The following is a 21,293-nucleotide window of genomic DNA, read 5'->3' on the forward strand; positions in this document are numbered from 1 at the left end:
AGTACCCAGGTGACAGTTCAGATTACAGAGCTATAGTTGCTGCTGATAAATTGGTCTCTCCAATATGGTTTCTCATGTTAGCTGTCTGCGCACCTGTGCACACACTAACCTGCGATGGCTCCGAATTTAGAATTTCTCAAGAAAGAGCCCAAGTGATCTGTAGGCATCTGCTTCCTGGAGCAGCAGAAGCTCCGATTTTACATTTTTGCCATTCGAGTGTTATCCATTTCCTTGTGGTGACTGTTTTATTATACACCATTATCCAGAGCAAATGCCTTGTGATTTCCTGTAAATTCTAATGTAATCATATTCTTCCCCACAAACATGAGATCATAGCTGATAATTTCTTCTCTTACCGTGGGTATTGTAGTTTCAATGTGTACAAGTCTGAAGTTGAAACTTAATAAGAACAGAATTTTTGCTTTTGTAATTTAGAATATACTTCTTTCCTGTTTTGCAAGATTAAATTGTTCTGAAGGAAGGGGGAGAAAATAAAAAGAGACACTTTTTTCACTGAATAATAGCTCAGTACTCTGGTTTACAGTTCAGTGCTCCTGGAAAAATCATAGAAGAATGATAGAAATTGCTGCAAGAATTCTGGAATTTTTAAATGAGTTTGTTTTAAACTGAGTCATTCTATTTTTAGATCTGTTAATTGAATGAAATGAAATTATTCTGAGCATATTAATTAGGCAGTTGGATAAGTTGCATATTTCTGCCTACCTGCTTTTTCCATGTCCATAACATACTCTGAGGTACCGACAGAGCAGACGGAAGAATTTATCAGGAGATCTGATAGCTTCAGTGATTTGTCACTTGGCCTAGATAAGAAGAGCATGACTGAATATTCCTAGGTAATGAATCAGGGTCTTATTATGGGTTCAGCTTGACCTTCAGTGCATTTTAGGGAATCATTTAGAATCACAGAATGCTAGAGCAAGACTGGATAATACAAGAAGAGATTTGCCTAAGATTAAGTTAATTCATCTTTTTTTATTTTTAATAAAGATATCTTTAACCCTTAATTAACAAACATAAACACCAACCAGAACATCTGATTCCCCAAGCATTCTATGTAACTGAGGTTTTACTCTGCATCAGAAAGCAAGAGACAAGGCACCCACGTGGGGGAAGAACAATCAGATATGAAAGCATGACCCATCTAACTCGTAGTTAGGATAGTCAGGTAAACTTTATGCCCAGAAATCTGAGATCCACTTCAGAAGTGTCCAAACCATCTGGAGCTTGAGGCACTTCCATTGTCTCATGTCCGACCTCTACCAGAATCCCTTACATTGCAGCAAATAAAAATCTCACTTCAAAAAAAACACACTTCAAAACTCAGTCATTTTCATAAGACCCTGGTTTCTTTGTAAGGACCGATGGATTATTCTTTACATGCATGCCTGTTTCCTTATGATAAATGGACCTGGTGAGCTCATTTTTTACCATGCCTGCCTTTGGATAGCTTTAGTCTTCAGTTTTGCCCTGTTAGTTAATGGTGAGTTCCAGAGCAGAGGCACTGGTGATTGCTGGAAGACCCTCCAACTACATAGGTGGTTGGACCCCAGATGGGCAGTGTCCTGCTTGTTTTATCTTTTGGCATGACTTTTGAAACCTTCCTTTTTAAAGTATTTTTGCTCAACACAATATCACATTGAGCCTTAAAGATCAATTTAAGAAATACTTCATCTTGTCTTGCTACTGTTTTAATCATTGCACCATTCATGCCGTCTTTAACCGATGTCTTAATTCTGCACTTAGGCCCCGAGGCAAGTTTGTGAAGAGAGAACATTTAAAAAATCCCACAGATAAATCTCTGCCAGGTTCTGTTTTTTTATCTTCCCACCTCATGGCAGAGCATGCATCAGATGACCCTAAAACTGCCAGGTTTGAGTGGGTTTTGTTCTTTCCACCGGCCCAGCTTTCATGCCTTTTGGTGTCTTCCCCCGAACTTAGAATTGTGGAATGTTCAAACTGGAAGAAATCTTCACGCTTATTTAGTCCAACACCCTCATTTGGAGAAGAAGAAACAAATTTTTAGACATGAAATCACTCAACCAATGTAATCTAGCAACTTAATATCAGAGCCAGGGCTAGAACAGTAGTCATGCAACTCTCCCTCAAAAATTTCATGACTGCTTATTATTGCCCACCAAGTACCATTCATCAGACTCCTTTGCCTGGCATTCAAGACCCTGTACAATCAGGTACTAACAGACCTTTCCAGATTTCACTCATTATATTCACCAGTAGTGTTGGGGTAGGCTGGTACAATGGAAAGAACTCTCGATTAGGAATCCTGCTTTTCTTTCTTTTTTTTTTTGTTTATTTTTTTTGGGTGAGGCAATCTGGGTTAAATGATTTGCCCAAGGTCACACAGGTAGTACGTGTCAAGTGTTTGGTCTGAGGCCGGATTTGAACTCAGGTCCTCCTGACTTCAGGGCCGGTGCTCTATCCACTGCGCCACCTAGCTGCCCCCAGGAATCCTGTTTTTCGATCTCAATATTGCCATTTATGGCCTGTGTGATTTTGGGTTAGTCACATTACTTCTTTGGGACTTAGTTTCCTTGCTGCTAAAGTGAGCCTAGGTTAGATGTTTGCTGAGAGTTGTGCCACTTCTAAATCTATGACCCTGTGATCCCTGGACTTAACCCTTCAGTCAGCCTGGACTGCTCTCTGTCGCCTGAACATGCTCTGGGCTTTCTTCCATTTCGTTGCTCATGCCCTCCCTCACCCTCATTGCCTTTGAATTTCAACTCAAATGCCATCTCCTCCTTCCTTAGACTTCACACTGCACTTTGTCTCACATTCTGGTTTACTTATGTAATGAGTATTATCTACTAGTTTGGTTCTAGTCAGTAAGCATTTGCTAAGCTCTCACAGTGTGCCAAGTGCCATGGTGGGTGCGAGGTAAATATAAAGACAAAATGAAATAATCTGTGCTCTCAGGGAGCTTACCTTCCAGCTGTCTGTATGTGTCTTATCACCCCACTAGACTAGACCATTTCTTGAGGACAAAGGAATTATCTACTTTGCATTTTCCTTGGCTCAGTACAACACCCTTCATATAGCATGTGCTTAGTTCTTGCTGATGGAATTGAACTGAGCCCATGTTTCCTGACTCCTAGTCCATTGTTTTTCCCACACTCAGTTCCACTAAACAACCAAGTGTTTCTTGATTTAAGAACATACTTCTGATGTTTGGATGACTAAATTCTCTTTGTTATTCATTGAAAGAATGCTTTTAATATTCATATCTACCATAAAACATTATATTCACATATAGATTTGTTGATAGAAAAATTTAGAATTGCACAGAAGACTGCTTCAGTACTACTTATCATTTCTCATTTAGCACATCAGTATTAACCTGTAAATAACCTTTAGGAAGGGAACAAGCATTTATTAAGATGCCCACTATGTGCCAGGCATTGCACTAAGCAGTGTACAAAGATCAGCTCATTCGATCCTTACAATAATAATACTTATAGTAACTAACATTTATATAATACTTACTGTGCTTTACAATTATTATCTCATTTGATCCTTGAAACAAGGAGGTAGGATCCCCATTTTACAGTTGAGCAAACTGAGGCAGAAAGGTTAAGTGATTTGCCCAGGGCCACACAGCTAGTGAGGCTGGATTTGAACTTAGGTCTTCCTGATTAAAAGCCCAGTGCTCTATCCGCTGTGCCACTTAGCTGCTTAGGTGTCTTCAGTCTTCTGGAGAACTTTAAAAGCAAATTAAAGTTGTGACAGGTAAGATTTTTCTCATACTTTCCCCTGACCATTTTGAATTATATTTAGTTTGATTAGCACCTTTATCAAGCATCTCTTTCCCTTCAGAAATTCATAGACATTGTATAAATACAGACAACAACTTATTTCTCTTTCCTTGCTACCTCATACTCAGAGACAGACGTACCCAGCAGATTTCAGGAAGTGAATTCTTTCTTAGAACTAAGGAGTCTTCTTGTGGAATGGTTGAAAGTGTTGTTATTTTCCACAGAGAATTAAAACTGGTCCTGGTCCTTCTGGTCATGGAGATAACTAAATCCAAGTTGGGAAGAATTCTATTTAGTCCAGTGGCCAGACCAGATTTTGTGTCTAGGGTAAACTATGGATAATTGGTTAAATCCATGAGGTGACTCTTACCTTTCACACGACAAAGTTCTATTTTCAGAATTTATTTATTTATTTTTTACCTTGGATTAAATTGGGTCAGGCTGAAGCCCCACCATACAGATCTCATCTCGGTAGTGCAATTGTAGGATAATTCTAACTGGCTCAGTTCATGATACTTCTTTACGTGACCAGAACAAAAATTCAGGGCACGCTAAATAGACCTTCAGTTACAAAACCTAAAAGTGAAATTGGGGTTTAAGGGATGGACTAGCAAGCCTGATCAGACAGTCATTTCCATTCATAAACTGGTGTGGTGTCTTGTTTGTGAGCCTGAGTTTAGGCATCAGATTCCCAAGTAGAAACAGTTACTCAGTGATCATAATCAGGTCACAACTTTTCAGGATCTCACCTTTGTCACCTGGAGAATGGGAGGGCTGGAGTCACTACTATTCTGTTATATGAAAGAGCAGAATAACTGCATTGAATACTGAGGTATCAGTATTGAGACTCTAGATTAAGTGCTACAACAATTTATTAGGTGTAGCCCCATGCTAGGCACCAGGGTTACAGAGGTCCCTATGCCATATATAGGCCCCCACTCCAGGAGCTTATAGTCTAATGCTCTAGAGAGCTTGCCAGACCCCACCTGGGCTGGTGCACCCCTGCAGCAGGGATGGCCCTTTTTAGTTTCTGAAAGGAGACTCTTTTTTCCACCAGTGAGAGACAGAAGCTGCTGCCACATGCACAAGCACACACAGAAATGCTCTCATATTTGTGTCGTGAGACAATACTAAAATGTGCAGGAGCCATATTCTCTCCCACTCCCGGTCTCTCCTGCATAGTGCTGAGGAGCTAGATGTTTGTGACTTATGCTGGGTGTGTGGTATGAAGTGTGGGGAGCCAGGGAGGATAGCCTTTCTTGTCTGTCACTCCTGCTTCTGGGAAGGCTGAGGATCCCTTGAGCTCAGGAGTTCTGAGCTGCAGTAGGAACCATATCTGATTGGTTGTCTGGACTAAGCCTGGCCCTGATATAGTGAGTCCCCAGGAACAGGGGAGCCACCAGGCTGCCTAAGAAGGGCTGAACCAGTTCATGTTGGAAGAGGAACAGGTCAGAACTCTCAAGCTGACCAGCTTTGGGATCAGGTAGCTGCTGTACTTCCAGACTTTGAGGAATAGAGTCCTGCCTCCCCCCCCACCCCGGGAAAAAAAAAATGAGGACTCACAGGTTCTGTCACTAGCTAAACACATGTTCCTCATGGGCAGTTGTTTTACTTTCAGTTTTAAAAACAGTGACTATTTCAGGATCTCAACAATTTTATTTTTATTTTCTTCAGCCTAAGCCATACCAGGGAGGTTATAGCAGTGTAGTTTGAGAAACTAGGAAAATGTGCTCCCTAGAGAGCTCTGAGATAAATAGTGAATGTTAGTTCTAAGACCTCAATTGACTGTGGGTGTTGGGGCAAGACATGGTGGGAAGGGGGGCAAGATATGGAATATGTGGCAACCATGAGCCAAAAGAGAGGGTGGCTGTGTGCCCAAAACACAATGACAGCAAGCCCCCTGAGCCTTGGTTCCATGGAGGGCCTCAGCATTCCGCTTCTGACCCTACTTGAAGACCATCATTGTGGAAACAAGCTATTCTATCATATCTGTTGTTGGCAAGCCGATGAGTGAAAGGAGCTGTCTTTGAATCACAATTTCGTAGTGTAGCTCATACCAAAACACATCAAACATGCAATATAGACATACTCATGGCCATGTTTTTCCCAACTCATTCATGAAGATCAGCAGCTGTTCTGAGAGAAAGGGGAACCTTACCCATTAACAATAAGGGAATCCATAACGGGAATCATTTCTTAAGACTTGGGCTTTGACAACCTTTTGAGAGGTTGTGAATGCTTTTTATGAAAGGAATACAAAGTTATAAAAGCTCTGAAGGGAGAAATAAGCTGTGTTAATAATGTCTTTCCAGGGCAATACTGTGCCTCATGTGAGCAGTGAACCTAGAACAGGGGTTCTTAACCTGGGGTCCATGAACTTTTTTTTTTGGAATTTTTTTTGGGGGGTGAGGCAGTCAAGGTTAAGTGACTTGCCTAGGGTCACACAGTAAGTGCCAAGTGTCTGAAGCTAGATTTGAACTCATGTCCTCCTGACTCTAAGGCCAGAGCTCTTATCCACTGCGCCACCTAGCTGCCCCATGGAATATTTTGATACTGTAGTTCAGTGTAATTGTCTTCCTTTGTAATTCCTTTGAATTTTATGTGTTTAAAAACATTATTCTGAGAAGAGAGCGATAGATTTCATCAGACTGTCAAAAGGGTCCATGACCCCCCCCCCAAAAAAAGGAAGAAGCTTTAACACAGACGATACCTTTTTGTGGATACAAAGCTTTCCTTAGACATTGTTGATGTCTAGATGTCATGTGCTCAATTAAAGGCAAAAACAAACTCCATAAGGATAAAAGTGGCTAGTGTGTTCTTTTGCCCTTCATTCCTCCAAACTCCTGATGTTTTCCTTTGTAAAGATGGTCAATTTGGGCAGTTCTGACAGGCTCTGGTTGCTTTCTCATATAATTTTTGCATGAGAGAAAGGCTAGATATGATTCTAAGATCCATCTGGTGACTTTTTGATTATTCCAGCTAGTCAGTAACAAGGGATCTTGTCAAGATATTTGGGGGCACCGACGTGATGGGGGATGAAGTCAAAGGAAAGCCCATGGTTGATGGAATGCACACTGACCCATTAAGAAGTCAAAGTGGTCTGTCAGGAGGCTTCAGAGTATAATGGAGTCACACATCAAGGAACAAGCCTTCAGTTTGGTTAGTTAATCTGAGAGGGCATTGGAATGCTATGAATTTGCTGTTAACATTATTTGTGGAATTCAGAATTGTTTGTTTTGTTTTGTTTTTGCTTGTTTAATTTAATATTTTCTTTATTTGAAAATAGGTATGTGGCTACCCTGTTGCTTTTTCATTGCTGGCAAAATTCTGTTTATTCATTATCAAAAGATCTGACTTAGACACTAATTTTCACCTGACTTGTTTCTCTCTTTTTCTTTGAAGCCGTGTGTTTAAGACTGACATGGAGTTGGAGGTTTTGCGCTATACCAACAAAGTCTCCAGTGATGCCCATAAGGAGGTAAGGATATTGTTGCTACCTGGAATTGCTTGCCTGGGTTCAGAGGATGTGCTGGGCTCTCTTGTTTAATGGTCAGACCTTAGAGGGGCCTGGATGCACACAAAGGCCATGTCTGACTCACTCTGGAGAAAAGAACTTGCACTATGGCATGTGTTATGTAGGAGATATAATGGCGATTTCACCTTTTCAGTCGTCCCTTAAATATTATTCCCTTATTAAGAAATAATAGCTCCAAAGGCTGAGAGATAAAATAGACCAGCAATTCTCAAATGTTTTGGTTTCAGGACTCCTTTACACTATTAACAATTTTTAAGGACTCCAAAGATCTTTTGTTTATGTGGATTATATCTGTCAGCATTCACCATATTAGAAATTAAAACTGATATATTTTGAAAATATTTATTAATTCATTTAAAGATAATAAAACCATAGCATGTTAAAATATATATTACATTTTATGAAAAATAAATATATTTTCAAAATAAAAATTAATGAGTGGCATTGTTTTACATATTTTTGCAAATCTCTTTAATGTTTGACTTAAGAGAAGACAGCTAGATTTTCATTATCTGTTTCTGCATTCTGCTGTTGTGATATAATATTTTGGTTAAAGTACAGTATATGAAGAAAATCTGGCCTCACACAGATATGAAGGTGGCAAAGGGAGGATTTTTAAAATAGTCAAATAATGTCATAGTATTATAAAATAGTTTTGATCTAGTGGATCCCCTGAAAGGGTCTGAGGGAACCCCAGGAGTCCATGGACCCCACTTTGTGCACCACTGGAATAGATATAAAGAGCAAAGAGGCTTAACACTAGGTTGTGGATGACATTGGCAATTTTGTTTACACATCTGGAAGTGAGGAAAACAGAGCTTGCACACCCTGTAGGACTGGTAGTGTCCTGTTAACAGAATCATTTGCAAAAAGATGTGTGCTTCAGATGAACAGAGTACTTAGAGAAGGGGTCTCTTTTGGCATTCTCTGTTTAATTATTAAAACTCTTTCTTAATGATCTCAGAATATAGCTTGTAATCATTCATTTTTTAATTAAATTTTATTTTCATCAAGATCTGCCATCTCTTCCTCTTACCTCCCACCACTTCCCTTTGAGAATGCAAGAAAAACAAAACCCTTGTTATAAATGTATATAGTCAAGCAAAACAAATTCCCACATTGGCTGTGTCCAAAAAAAAAAAAATGTCTTAATCTGGATTCTGAGTCCATCAGCTTTCTAGCTGGAGGTGGATAGTCTGTTTTATCATGAGTCTTCTGGAGTTGTGATTGGACATTGTGTTGATCAGAATTCCTAAGTCTTTCAGAGTGGTTTGTCTTTACAGTATTGTTGTTATTGTATAAATTGTTCTGTTCACTTCACTCTGCATCAGTTCATGCAAGTCTTTCCAGATGTCTGTGAAGCCATTCCCTTGTCATTTCTTACAGCACAATAGTATTTCATCTCATTCCTATACCATAACTTGTTCAGCCATTTCCCAGTTGATGGGTACTCATTCAGCTTACCATCACAAAAAAAGCTGTTGTGAATATTTTTGTATATCTGAATCCTTTTCATCTTTCTTTGATCTCTTTGGGGTGTAGAGCTAATAGTGATATTGTTGGGTCAAAGAGTGTGCATGGTATAATAAATAAAATATGCACTACATATACACATGTATTTATATATATTCATATATCCATATATCTATATATGTACATATATTCATATATCCATCCATTTATATATACATATATACATACATATATACATATATATACATATATATAATTTGTAGCATAGTTACAAATTGCTTTCCAGCAAGGTTGGACTACTTCATAGCTCCACCAATATAGTGTATCTGCAGAACTGTTTTCTCATAGACCCTCCAACTTTGTCATTTTCCTTTTTTCCTCAGTTTTCTCAAACTGAGGGGTAAGAGGTAGAACCCAAAGTTCTTTTAATGTGCATTTTTCTAATTACTAGTTATATAAAGCATTTGGTAGGGGAGGGGTGGAGGCATTGGGGTTAAGTGACTTGCCCAGGGTCACACAGCCAGTAAATATCTGAGGCTAGATTTGAATTGAGGTCCTCCGAACTCCAGGGTCAGTGTTCTATCCACTCTGCTACCTAGCTGTCCCTTTAGAGTGGTTTTTCTTTTTAAATGTGGCTATTAATAGCTTAGATTTCTTCCTCTGAAAACTGACTATTAAAATTCTTTGACCATTTATCAATTGAGGATGGCTTCTAGTTTTATAAATTTAAATCAGTTCCTTATATATCTTAGAAATGAAATTTTTGTGAGGGAAACTTGCTGCAACAATTTTTTTTTCCCTATTTGACATCTTCTATTCTAATTTTAGCTTCATTGGTTTTGTTTGTACAAATGCTTTTTAATTTTATGTAATCAAAATTGTTCATTTTACCTCTGATCCTCTCTGTCTCTTGTTTGGTCATAAACTCTTCCCCAGTCCATTTATCTGACATGTGATTTCTTTCTTGCTTCTCTTGCATTAATTTGTTTATGATGTTACGCTTTATGTCATGTACCCATTTGGGATTTATCTTGGGAGTATGAGGTGAATTGCTTCTCAGCCTTTTGGCTACGATCAAGCGTGGAGTATGAGGTGAAATTGTTGGTCTAGACCAGGGGTGGGGAACCTGTGGCCTCAAGGCCCCATGTGGCCTTCTAGGTTGTTGGGTGTGGCCTTTTGACTGAGTCCAGCTTTTACAGAACAAATCCTTTCATTAAGGGGATTTGGTCTGTGAAGTTTGGATTCAGTCAAAGGGCCTCACTTGAGGACCAGTTGACCTAGCTGTTTTCATCGAATGGTGAGTTCTTGACTCAATAGTGGGGATCTTTGGGTTTATTGAACACTAGGCTATTTCACCTATTCTTTACTTCTATTCAGTTTGTGTCTAATCTGTTCCACTGATTAATCTCTCTATTTATTAACTAGTACCAAATTGTTTTGATGATTACAGCTTTCTAATATAGTTTGAGATCTGGTACTCCTAAGTCCCTTTCTTCCCATTTTTTTTTTTATTAATTCCCTAGAGATTCTTGACCTTTTGTTCATCCAAATGAATTTTGTTATTACTTTATCTTACTCTATAAAGTAATCTTTGGTAGTTAGAGTAGTATGGTGCTGCCTAAGTAAATTAATTTGGATACTCTTGTCATTTTTATTATATTGGCTTGGCCTACCCATGTGCAGTGAATATTTCTTCAATTATTTTTATCTTTATTTGTGTAAAGAGTGTTTTGTAATTATGTTCATATACTTCTTGTATATGTTTTGTCAAGTAGACTCCTAAGTAATTTTTACTTTCTGTGGGAATTTAAAATTAAATTTTTCTTTCTCTTCCTGTTAGATTTTGTTGGTAATACACACAAATATTTATGATTTATATAGGTTTAATCCTTCATTTTCTTAGCAAGCAGTTTTTTGGGATCAGATATTTAGAGCTAGAATGGGTACTCCCCCCATACATGGGAAATAAAAGATAGATTAGGAATTATATTTCTTGAAAGGTTTCAGGAAAAGGAATTCTAGACCTGGCAAGTAGTATAAAATTAAATTCTTCAGTATGAAAAGCAGCTTTGTGTTGGGAAGTAAATGAGGGTTTTTGTGTACAGTAATCTCTTACACTGATTAATTTTCATCGTATTCCACAAACGTTTAACAAAGAGAAACCTTTTAGTGACAGTCATCAGAGCTTTCTTAGCATTAAGTATTCACTAAACATATCTTGATTAAATTTTCATGTTTGGAATTGACTTCAGTAAGGTACTTCTTTAGTGTAACCCAGTACCTTTATATTTATGGTTTCAGAATAAGAATTCTCCACAGCAATTTAGCTAAACTATATGATTTAGGTAATATTTTTTAGAATCTCCATTTACCATATATCTATACTCTATGCACATGGAATTATTTTCATGAAAGAGGGTCTTCTGAAAATGTTGCACTATAAACAGTTTATAGAACAGCATTACTTCATGTTTGTAATACAAATGTCTTTGGTTAATATCTGTCTTCCAGGTCATGAAGGCAGTAAAAGTGGGAATGAAGGAATATGAGTTGGAAAGGTAAGCCCATCTTGTTTCTCTAAGTAAAGATTGAAATGTAAAAAACTAGTAATTTATGTTTCCAGGAAAAGGGACAGATGAGGCCCAGCATTGACAGCACTGACTGAGTTGGGATTATGAATACCACTTCTAGATGGGGCTGAAAGATTAGTTTTCTTTTTGCTGTAGCCAATTCGTTGGTTCTTGGCAGTGTATTTGATCGTAATAATCTTTGATTACTTTTCAATATGGTTTAGTGCCCCATCATTCTGTACTTGGACTTTCTTTCTGTAATTTAGAAGAAACTTTACAAAATGGCTATTATTGAGGTTTGAAAGACTCTAGGAAAAACAGTTTGCCAGTTTTATGTGTAAACACTGCCGTCATCTTTGCTGTGCTCAGAGGACTGTATCTGTAAGGGTGTGAGAGGCTCCTAAAATGTTGCAAAGGGTTCAGTTAGACTGCAGCTCCAATTAGGTGGGCCAGGAAGGTTGATTTGCATTCGTCAGAGCTGCTGGACTTGAAGTCAGGAAAACTTGGGTTCAGATATCACTTCGGACACTTACTTGTTGTGTGATGCTCAATAAGTCACTTAACCTTTCTGTGCCTGTGTATCCTCATTGGTAAACTGAAGTAGCTGGATTCTGTGGCCTCTCAGGTCCCTTCCAAACCACTAAAGCTATGATCCTTTGATCTTATGACTTTTCTTGGAGGCTTTGGTCTTATCACCATAGCCCCTCAGGCCATCATCAGCTTGACTTTACCCCGTTCTCTAGCCACATTTCTAAAACAGGTGACAAAAGACCGGTGTTGGCCTTCAACTGAAAAGCTGAATTAAACAAGTGGAGGTGACCTGAGCCCCTCCATCTACCCCCCATCTCACCTCCTGTCAGTGACCTCACACAGACTGTTTCTGACTTCAAGGCCAGCTCGTTTCTTGATGCTGTACAACTACAGACTGAGCCTAACCCTACCGCTGTCCCTAGTCCATCATCAAGTCCTAACTAAGCAGGGGAAGTAGAAAAAAGAGGCAGATCATATTGAATTTCTCATTTTCCTTCATCCCAGTCTGGCTTCTTTTGGACTCTGGGCACATGGATATGTACTCTTGTCCTTTGTGATTCACTCCAATCAGTAATGTAGTATGGAAGGGCTTGACTTTGTATCTGATTCATGTGTAGCTTATGGGGATACCAGGTGAGATCAGTGCTTGGGGGTACATTCCTGACACCACTTTTTAAAAAGCAAATGTGTCTTGGAGACATTTTGTTACACTGAAGGCTTAAAAGAAATTGGCACCTAGGGCTGATTACTGGAAGGAAACTTGGTTTGAGAAGACAGGCTCAGCTGGATCTGAGTTCCTGGCTCCTTATTTCTTCTGTGCACCAACTCCTTTGGTAGTCATTCCATTCCATTGGGGATGAGGAAAGATAAGGGTCTGTGACCTATAGTGTGTTTTATTTAACACAAGGACAGAGAAGAAAGAATACAGTGGATGAATTGGGGATGAGAATGAAAAGTGAAGGTGAATATGAAAGAATCAGGCAGAGAAATAAAAAAGTCTTTGATAGAAGCAATATAGTTTGAAGAAATAGAGGTGAAATTAAACTTTAAGCTGTAACTACAATAGAAACCTTGAAGAGAGAACCAGTAGATTTATTCATAGCTCCGTATGCCATATTGTGAAGGATTGCATTGTGAAGGATGTTTGGCTGTGAAGGAGTTAAAAGGGCCATGTCAGAAATGGGATGCTTTTGGGAGCACTTAGTAAATGACCAAACCATGTTACATCTCAGATCTTACCTGTTGGAGGGATTGGACCAGAGTAGGGAGTAATAATCAAACGTCTTGTAGCATCTGCCATAGCAATGTGATCTTTGTCGATAGGCAATGCAATATCCGTAGTCTGATGTTCCAATTAATCTCTGAACTTCCCCAGGCTTTTGTGATGTGAAATATCAAAAATACATTTTGACAGCAACCTGCTGTTACCAGGCCTTGGTGAGGTATGATGGATAAGGAGGAAGGACTGAAGAGGACCATGGAAGAGTGTGACCTCAAAATGGAGCCTTTCAGAGCCCTATCTCAGATGGATCCCAGTTGGCCAGCACCCTTCTTTTGGGAGGCTTTGTTTAAACAGGGTGAATGGAATTGTTGGTAGGCTGGAGGAAGAACCATTGATGTGTCATCTCAGAATTGAGCCTTTCAGATCCCTGTAAGAGATAGTTGTAGAGCCTTCATAGATTAATGAAAAGCACAAAATAGAAATGAATTGAAAGCATTTTTTAAAAGTTATATGTCCTACCCCAAAGGAACCTAGCCCAATTAGGTTGGTCCAAAGTGATGCCAAAACTGTGGTTTGCAGTAAAATATCAAAGTAACTGAAAAATTGGAGCAGAAATAAATTGACTGCCCCACAGCCACAGATCCCTGGAGTGGCAATGTGATCTCCAACTTGCGCTTGCTTCATGTGGCCTTTCTGGCTATGAGGGAAGTAAAAGCTCTTAAATCTGAATTCCAAGGGAGGGAGCCCCCAGTGCTACTTCAGAAATGCCTATGCTTCCTGCCCATAGTGTTTCCCAGAACAGTATCCAGTGGTCAATCCCTACAGATCTGGTAATGCATTTTTTGTTGTTGTTGTTGTTTTATTTTAATTAATTTATTTTGAATTATCAATAATCACTTCCATAAGCTTTTGAGTTTTAAATTTTTTAATTTAATTAATTTATTTTGAATTATCAACAATCACTTCCATAAGCTTTTTTTTTTTTAAGGCAGTTGGGGTTAAGTGACTTGCCCAGGGTCACACAGCTAGTAAGTGTCAAGTGTTTGGTCTGAGGCCACATTTGAACTCAGGTCCTCCTGACCTCAGGGCCGGTGCTCTATCCATTTCGCCAGCTAGCTTGTTCTCTGTAAGTTTTTGAGTTTAAAATTTTTCTCCCCCTCCCTCCCCACCTCCCTCCCCAAGACGGCAAGCAGTCTGATATAGGCTATACATATACATTCCTATTAAATATATTTTCACATTAGTGATGTTGTAAGTAAGAATTAGAACCAATTGGAGGAACCACCAGAAAGAGGAAACAAAACACAACAGAAGAAAATAAATAGCAAATAGTATGCTTCCATCTGCATTTCAATCTCCATAGTTCTTTCTCTGGATGTGGATAGCATTTTCCATCATGAGGCCTTTGGAGATGTCTTAGATCCTTGTATTGCTGAGAAGGGTTAAGTCTATCAATATTAGTAATTGCACAATGTGGCTCTTACTGTTACCAGGAGCAGAACTTGGTTCTGCTCACTGCACTCAGCATCAGACCATACAAGTCTTTCCAGGTTTTTCTGAAGTCTGCCTGCTCATCATTTCTTATGGAACAATAGTATTCCATCACATTCACATACCACAGCTTGCTCAGCCATTCCCCAATTGATGGGCATCCTCTCAATTTCCAATTCTTTGCCACCACAAAAAGAGCTACTATGAATATTTTTGTACATGTGGGTCCTTTTTCCATTTGTATGATGTCTTTGGGATACAGACTTAGCAGTGCTATTGCTGGGTCAAAGGGTATGCACAGTTTTATAGCCCTTTGGGCATAGTTCTAAATTACTCTCCAAAATGGTTGGATAATTTCACAACTCCACCAGCAATGCATTAGTGTTCTAAGTTTCCCACATCTTCTCCAACATTTATCATTTTCCTGTCATGTTGGCCAATCTGATAGGTGTGATGTGGTACCTCAGAATTCTTTTGATTTGCATTTTGCTAATCAGTAGTGATTTAGAGCATTTTTTCATGTAACTATAGATAGTTTCAATGTCTTCATCTGAAAGCTGCCTGTTCATATCCTTTGACCATTTATCATTTGGAGAATGACTTGTATTCTTATAAATTTGACTTAGTTCTCTATATATTTTAGAAATGAGGCCTTTATCAGAGAGACTGGTTTTAAAAATTCTTTCCCAATTTTCTACTTTCCTTCTAATCTTGGTTGTATTGGCTTTGTGCAAACTTTTCAATTTAGTGTAATCAAAGTTATCCATTTTGTATTTCGCAATGTTCTCTGTTTTCTGTTTGGTCATGAATTCTTCTGTTCTCCATAAATCTGATAGGTAAACTATTCCTTGCTCTCCCAGTTTGCTTACAGTGTCAGCCTTTATAACTAAATCATGAACTCTTTTTGACTTTATTTTGGTATATGGTGTGAGATTTTGGTCTAAGCCTAGTTTTTGCCATACTCTTTTCCAGTTTTCCCAGCAGTTTTTGTCAGAGAGTGAGTCCTTATCCCAGAAGCTGGGGTCTTTGGGTTTATCAAATAATAGATTGCTGTAGTCATTGACTATTGTGTCTTGCATGTGGTAATGCATTTCTAGGACAGGACTTTTAGCTATCTACAAGCCATTGCTTTTTGAAGGCCAACCTCCTCCTCACTTCCCAGAAGAGTTGGTGATGTCCAAAAAATACCCTGTGTTGGTCAAGGCCTTCTCCCTTCCTAGTGGGGGCAGAAAGGAGTTTTGTTTTTGTTTTTGTTTTTGTTTTGGGTGGGGGAAGCAATCAGGGTTAAGTGACTTGTCCAGGGTCACACAGCTGTCTGGGCTGGATTTGAACTCAAATTCTCCTGCCTCCAGGACTGATGCTGTATCCACTGTTCTACCTAGCTGCTCCACACAGAGAAATTTTTTCTAGGAATCTGAGGGAATGTAGTCTAAGGGGATGATAAGTCATACATAGCCCTTTAATGTAACAGTGTAGTTTCCACAACAACCTGTGGTGTAAGTTTCAACTTCATTTTACAATTGGAGGGACTGAGGCTCAGAAAATTAAAGTAATTTGTTTATAGTTATATGGAGTAATGGAAACTCAGAAAGTTGGAGTAATATACTCATAGTCAACTGAGATCACTGCCAGTGCATCAATGTCAGTTGGTTAATTGTGCACACTGAATAGTGGTAATTATTTGTGCTGAAGCCTGGGAGAACTTAAGCAAGAAGACAGTCCCAGAATGCACTTTTTTTTAAAGGAGACAACAAACTTGTAAGCAAGAAACTCAAAAAGACTAAGAAATTGTGTGTTTGTAGAGAGAATTGGAAGACCAAATTATGGCCAGATTAGCTGGGTTTAAATTTAAAAAGAAACATCAGAAGGGACAAATAGGAATAACCCCTCAGATAAGTATAGAGCTTTGTGCTTTTCAGCGTACTTGTAAACTTTGTTTATTATTTGATCTTCACAGCAGCCCTGTGAGGGACAGAGGAAGGAAGGGGGCAGGACAGAAGAAGAGACAGCAGCCAGTTAGAACAAGTGGACAGGTAAAGAATAGAATTCGGCTTGGATAAATGTGGTGGATCTGGGAGATCTGGGCCTCAGAGCTGAGGCTGTGCCCAGGAGCAGAAAGCCTCACTACCCTTTTCCTGTCTTAGCGGGGAAGGGCCTCCGGGATTTCCAGTGATGGTAGGAAGGGAGTACGGTTTTCCAGAGATTCACAAATGCACCTGGACCCCTTGACAAGGGCTTTGGGGTAATTAGGTTAGAACATAACGGGGAGATACTGAATTTACTGTTTGAGAATGAGGACTTTTTTTGATATGGGGACTTTATGTAAGCCATCTCACAAAGAGGGCCTGGAGAATCTCCTGCACAGATTTTTGGAGCAGGTTGGGTGGACATCTTCTGAGTGTCTTTGGGATGGGTTTCCTCCAGGGAGTCTGGAGTAGGTGACTTTATATCCTTTTTTGCTGAAGGAAGGCTTTTTTTTTTCAGTTTGATATAAAATTTCTGACAGATTGACATAAGAAAACTCATTGCCCTTTTGTTAGTTCAGTTTATTACATGTGTAACCTTAATTTCCCTGAGCCAATAGTTTCTTCATCTATAAATGAAGCAGTTGGACTACATCATCACCATCATCATCATGATAATAATAACTAACATTTACATAGCACTTACTATGTGCCAGGAACTATGCTAAGCCCTTTACAAATTTCATCTCATTTGATCCTCACAAAAACCTATAATTATCCCCATTTAACGACTGAGGAAACTGAGGTAAACAGAGGTTAAGTGGCTTGCCCAAGGTCACACAGCTAAGTGTCTGAGGCCAGATTTGAACTCAAAGATGAGTCCTGACTCCGGGCCTGGTGCTCTGTGCACGATGGCGCCATCTAGCGGCCCATGACGACATGGCCTCTCAGGTCCCTTCTGGCTTTAGCTTTTATAATTCCAGTGATCCTGTAGGTGCCATACGGGAGTGATTCCCAATCCTTTCAGACGTGAGGTAGAGAAGAACTCATGCTTTGAAAGCATTTAAACCTCTATGTGTGTGACTTCCCCTGTGACTTAGCCTTGTCCTTGAGGGCTGTTTGGCGTTTTGCTTTGGCAGTCTGGAATTCTCTCTGGGAAAGCAAACTTTTGAGTTAGTTTGCATGCATCTCAGCCGTTTTGAATGACCTTCCATTTGTCTGAAACTGTCATAGAAATGCCAAAGGATTCCACCTTCTCTTCCCCACCACCTGCTCCGCTCTGTGGCCAGTCTGTGTGTACAGTGAAGGGACTAATTCAGGAAAGTGAAACATGGAGCTGCTGCCAATGAGTCTTAATTCTGAGCTCTCAGGAATATGATGTAGGGGTCATGCTCTGTCAGAATCTCTTCCACTTCCCCTAGCCTAGCTTTGCAGCCATTGGTGGATGAAACGGCTACAAAGAACAGTGAGGCATTCAGCTATGATGGACTTGTGAGGGAAGTTGAACATTTTTTTAGCTTGGTGCTGGTGAGAGGGTCCCCCTTGGAAATTTTACTTATGCCATAGTGGGGAGTTCCCTGGCTAGTTTTCAGAAGGACATCTTGGTGGCAGAATGGATAGGACAGTGGACCTGGAGTCAGGAAGCCCTGAATTTGAATTCTGCCTCTAACACTAAGCTGTGTGACTCTGTCACTTACCTTCACCCAACCTCAGTTTCCTCACACATAAAATACAGATAATAATAGCACTTAGCTGACAAGGTTATTGTGAGGATCAATTGATAATATGTACAAGATGCTTGGCAAACCTTAAAGCTATTAATATAATAGCTGTATAATGTTAACTATTATTATTTCACCCTTGACATTGTGTCCAGGACACCAAAGGTTGTCATTGCATCTGAAGATTCAAGTCCTACTGTAAATAATAACCTTGAAAAATGCCTCTAAACTGTTGTGCCATTTGCTGTTTTGAGCTTCAAAATGTAAAGTATCGAACATTGCATTGTTTGGAAAATATACTGTTATTTTTGGTATTATTTTGTCAGGTGGAGACTTTCTACCATCATGTGCAGTTTTGCCCTCTTCAAAACGTGGGCCTTGTCTGAAAAAAGTCAGGCCACAGAGCTGTCATACTGGCATTTTAATTCACCTAAGCAAAATAGACTGCCACATGGTTTATCTGGTTTGTAATCACACAATTATGGAAATAGACAAAGGTACAAATCCAGTGTGCCACAGTCAATTAGGCAAGCTTCAGGTAATCATGACCTGAATTGAAGTGATACTTTCTGGGGTCACCGAACTGGGACATTGGGTGCCCAATAAAGACAGCAGCATTGCTTCGTGGTTTCCCAGGAGTTGGGCATTAAGAGGGGATTATTCATGGAGAAACAAAGGATTGGAAAGTGAGCTGCTGCCTTTGACAAGCAGGCTTTGGATCAGGCTGAAGGATTTTCATTAATTGGAAATAAGGTCAGTTAACAGTAAATATATTAATGAAGTTTATTTAGAATCTTCTTCCTCCATGCCTCTAGAACTGTATGTTCAGTTTCAAAGAAAATGAAAAATCATTTTCTACAATTAAGGTATAGTGAATTATGTTAAACCAATAAGACATTAGTGTTTGGGTAAATCAGAAGATGATAACATTTAACTGTAGGTCCAATCAGCTGGTCCATTTTTACTACTTCATATTATTTAATTTTAATAACTTAACTGGATTACAGCTGTCTGGCATAAAGCTGACAGCTGAACCAATTACCTGCAAACACTAATTCAAAGCATGCTCAATTGGCCATATAAGCATGTCTCCAGCTCACATTTGCCGCAAGGTTATTAATAACTTAGTGTTTTTTGATAATCTCATGCTTTAATTGAAATAGCTGTCTCATTCTCACTGAGCCTGTCAGTTTGGGCATTTGCACACTCTTGAAATCATTGTGGCCTGAGGGTGGTGAGTGATCTATGTTTAAAAAGCTGTGGCTGATATGTATAAAATACTCCAGGTCATGAGTCATTCATAATTCCTGGTTAGAGATTGGTTGCAGTACACCTTTCATTTCCTTTTGTGACTGTTCAAGACCTAGACCCTCCATGTGTTTTTTATACTGTAGGCAGGAGCAAGCCCCGAGTAATCATTGCCCACTTTCCGTCCTGCCTTTCTTAATAAAGCACTTGCCAAGTTGTGCTTGCCTCTTGCTTTTGCTAATGGTCTCATTGCTTCTCCTTGAATAGCGGCAGAATGTTATTTGAAGGATCAATGTTGTAGCAGGTGTCTTATACCTAATTTATGCTGTTGCATTCAATTATCATATGAAGTAGAGGTGAGAAGCAGTGTTTTCCTACATTGGGGGTGATCTTAATGAAGTCACGTGGTTCTTACAGATAAGTCATGAGGTATATCCCACAAGAGAGAGCAGATTGCAAAGTCCTCTCTCTCGAATGCATTATACATGGCAAAGATGTGTAGGAGACCTCAGAAAGTACAATTCGGGTGAATAGAAATGATAATTAGAAGGAAAGGTAATTTATAGGAAATCCTGCGACCCTATTAACTCATGGTAATTAAAGCTGAAAGAATAGTGTAGCAAGGTTGCCACCCAGATGTGTTTTTCTGTCCTGACTTCTCCAAGATAGCGAAAGGCTTTGTCTCCCCTTGCTCCCCACCTTTTCAGTGCTTTTGAGACTCTGGTTTTTGGCCTCATCCTTTATTCTATGAAATGTTGTCCCCTGGTTCCAGAGGCAGGGCTTAGAAAATGAAGTAAGAGCTTTTTCCTATTTGTCACTGTACAGTGGTAAGTCTCTTTGGAGGTCTCTTATCCCTTGAGGATCAGGGCCCTTCTCTTTCCATTTATCTGTCTTTCTCTTGTGTTCCAGTGGGCAAACTGAGAATGCTATGCCTTTAACTTCCTCTCTATTACAAAGGAGAAATAGTCAGTGGATTGGATATGGGCAAGGTTGTAGCACTTAGAATCACAGGATTTTAAGGTTCCTGATAAGGGACCTTAAATATCTTCTCATCTAGACTCTTCATTTTAGAGATGATGAAAATAAGGCCCAGAATAGCAAGCAACTAGCCCCAGTTTCATGTAGATAATAAGTAGCAGAGCCAGAATTTGAACCCAGGTTTTCTGACATCAAATCTAGAGCCATTTTCACCACCCCATGTGCTATTCTATTTCTCAAATGCTAATCCTCTGAGGTAGGTTGGATTGGGCAGGTAAAATTCCACCTCTTGCTCCTGATAGGGCTTAGACTTTGCCAGGAATTATTTAATACATGAGAGATTCCATTTTCCCAGGTGAAAGTTCTGGGAACTCTTTGACATCAAATTGTCTTTACTTCGGTTCTATGGGCACCCTGGGGTGTGCTTGGCCAGAGGTAAAATGAGGAGACATGGCCTTTGCCCTGATGATTCTAAAAGATACACAGTGTGGATTAAGCTTGAAGATATAAAAGCAGAGTATTAGTGCAGGCAGTTTATAGGTGGACACCTGTGACTCTGAACCCCTTTGGGAGAAAGGGAATGATGACTTTTCCCCTCTTTGTGACATTCTTTGTTATCAATCCATTTAAAGCTTACCTGTCTGTCTTAAGCAGATACAACCCACTTTCAATTTTTTGCTCTGATGGGGGAAAGACCCATGACATGAATAATTCCAAACTACAGAAAACTCAACAATTCACTTATTTGGAATAAGGTGGTAGTGTTTTGTTT

General features: G+C 39.4%; 1 protein-coding gene across 1 annotated transcript in view; it reads left to right on the forward strand.

Moving 5' to 3' along the window:
- The window catches only part of LOC114046955 (xaa-Pro dipeptidase), a 257,017-nt gene that overhangs the window by 85,647 nt on the left and 150,077 nt on the right, over window positions 1-21,293 (forward strand). The window contains exons 8-9 of the mRNA XM_027867604.1: window positions 7,191-7,266; window positions 11,308-11,354. Coding sequence (XP_027723405.1) covers window positions 7,191-7,266; window positions 11,308-11,354 — 123 coding nt within the window. The remainder of the gene's footprint in view (window positions 1-7,190; window positions 7,267-11,307; window positions 11,355-21,293) is intronic.

This window comes from Vombatus ursinus, unplaced genomic scaffold (assembly GCF_900497805.2).
Source record: "Vombatus ursinus unplaced genomic scaffold, bare-nosed wombat genome assembly UNPS02014786.1, whole genome shotgun sequence".
Lineage (NCBI taxonomy): Eukaryota > Metazoa > Chordata > Mammalia > Diprotodontia > Vombatidae > Vombatus > Vombatus ursinus.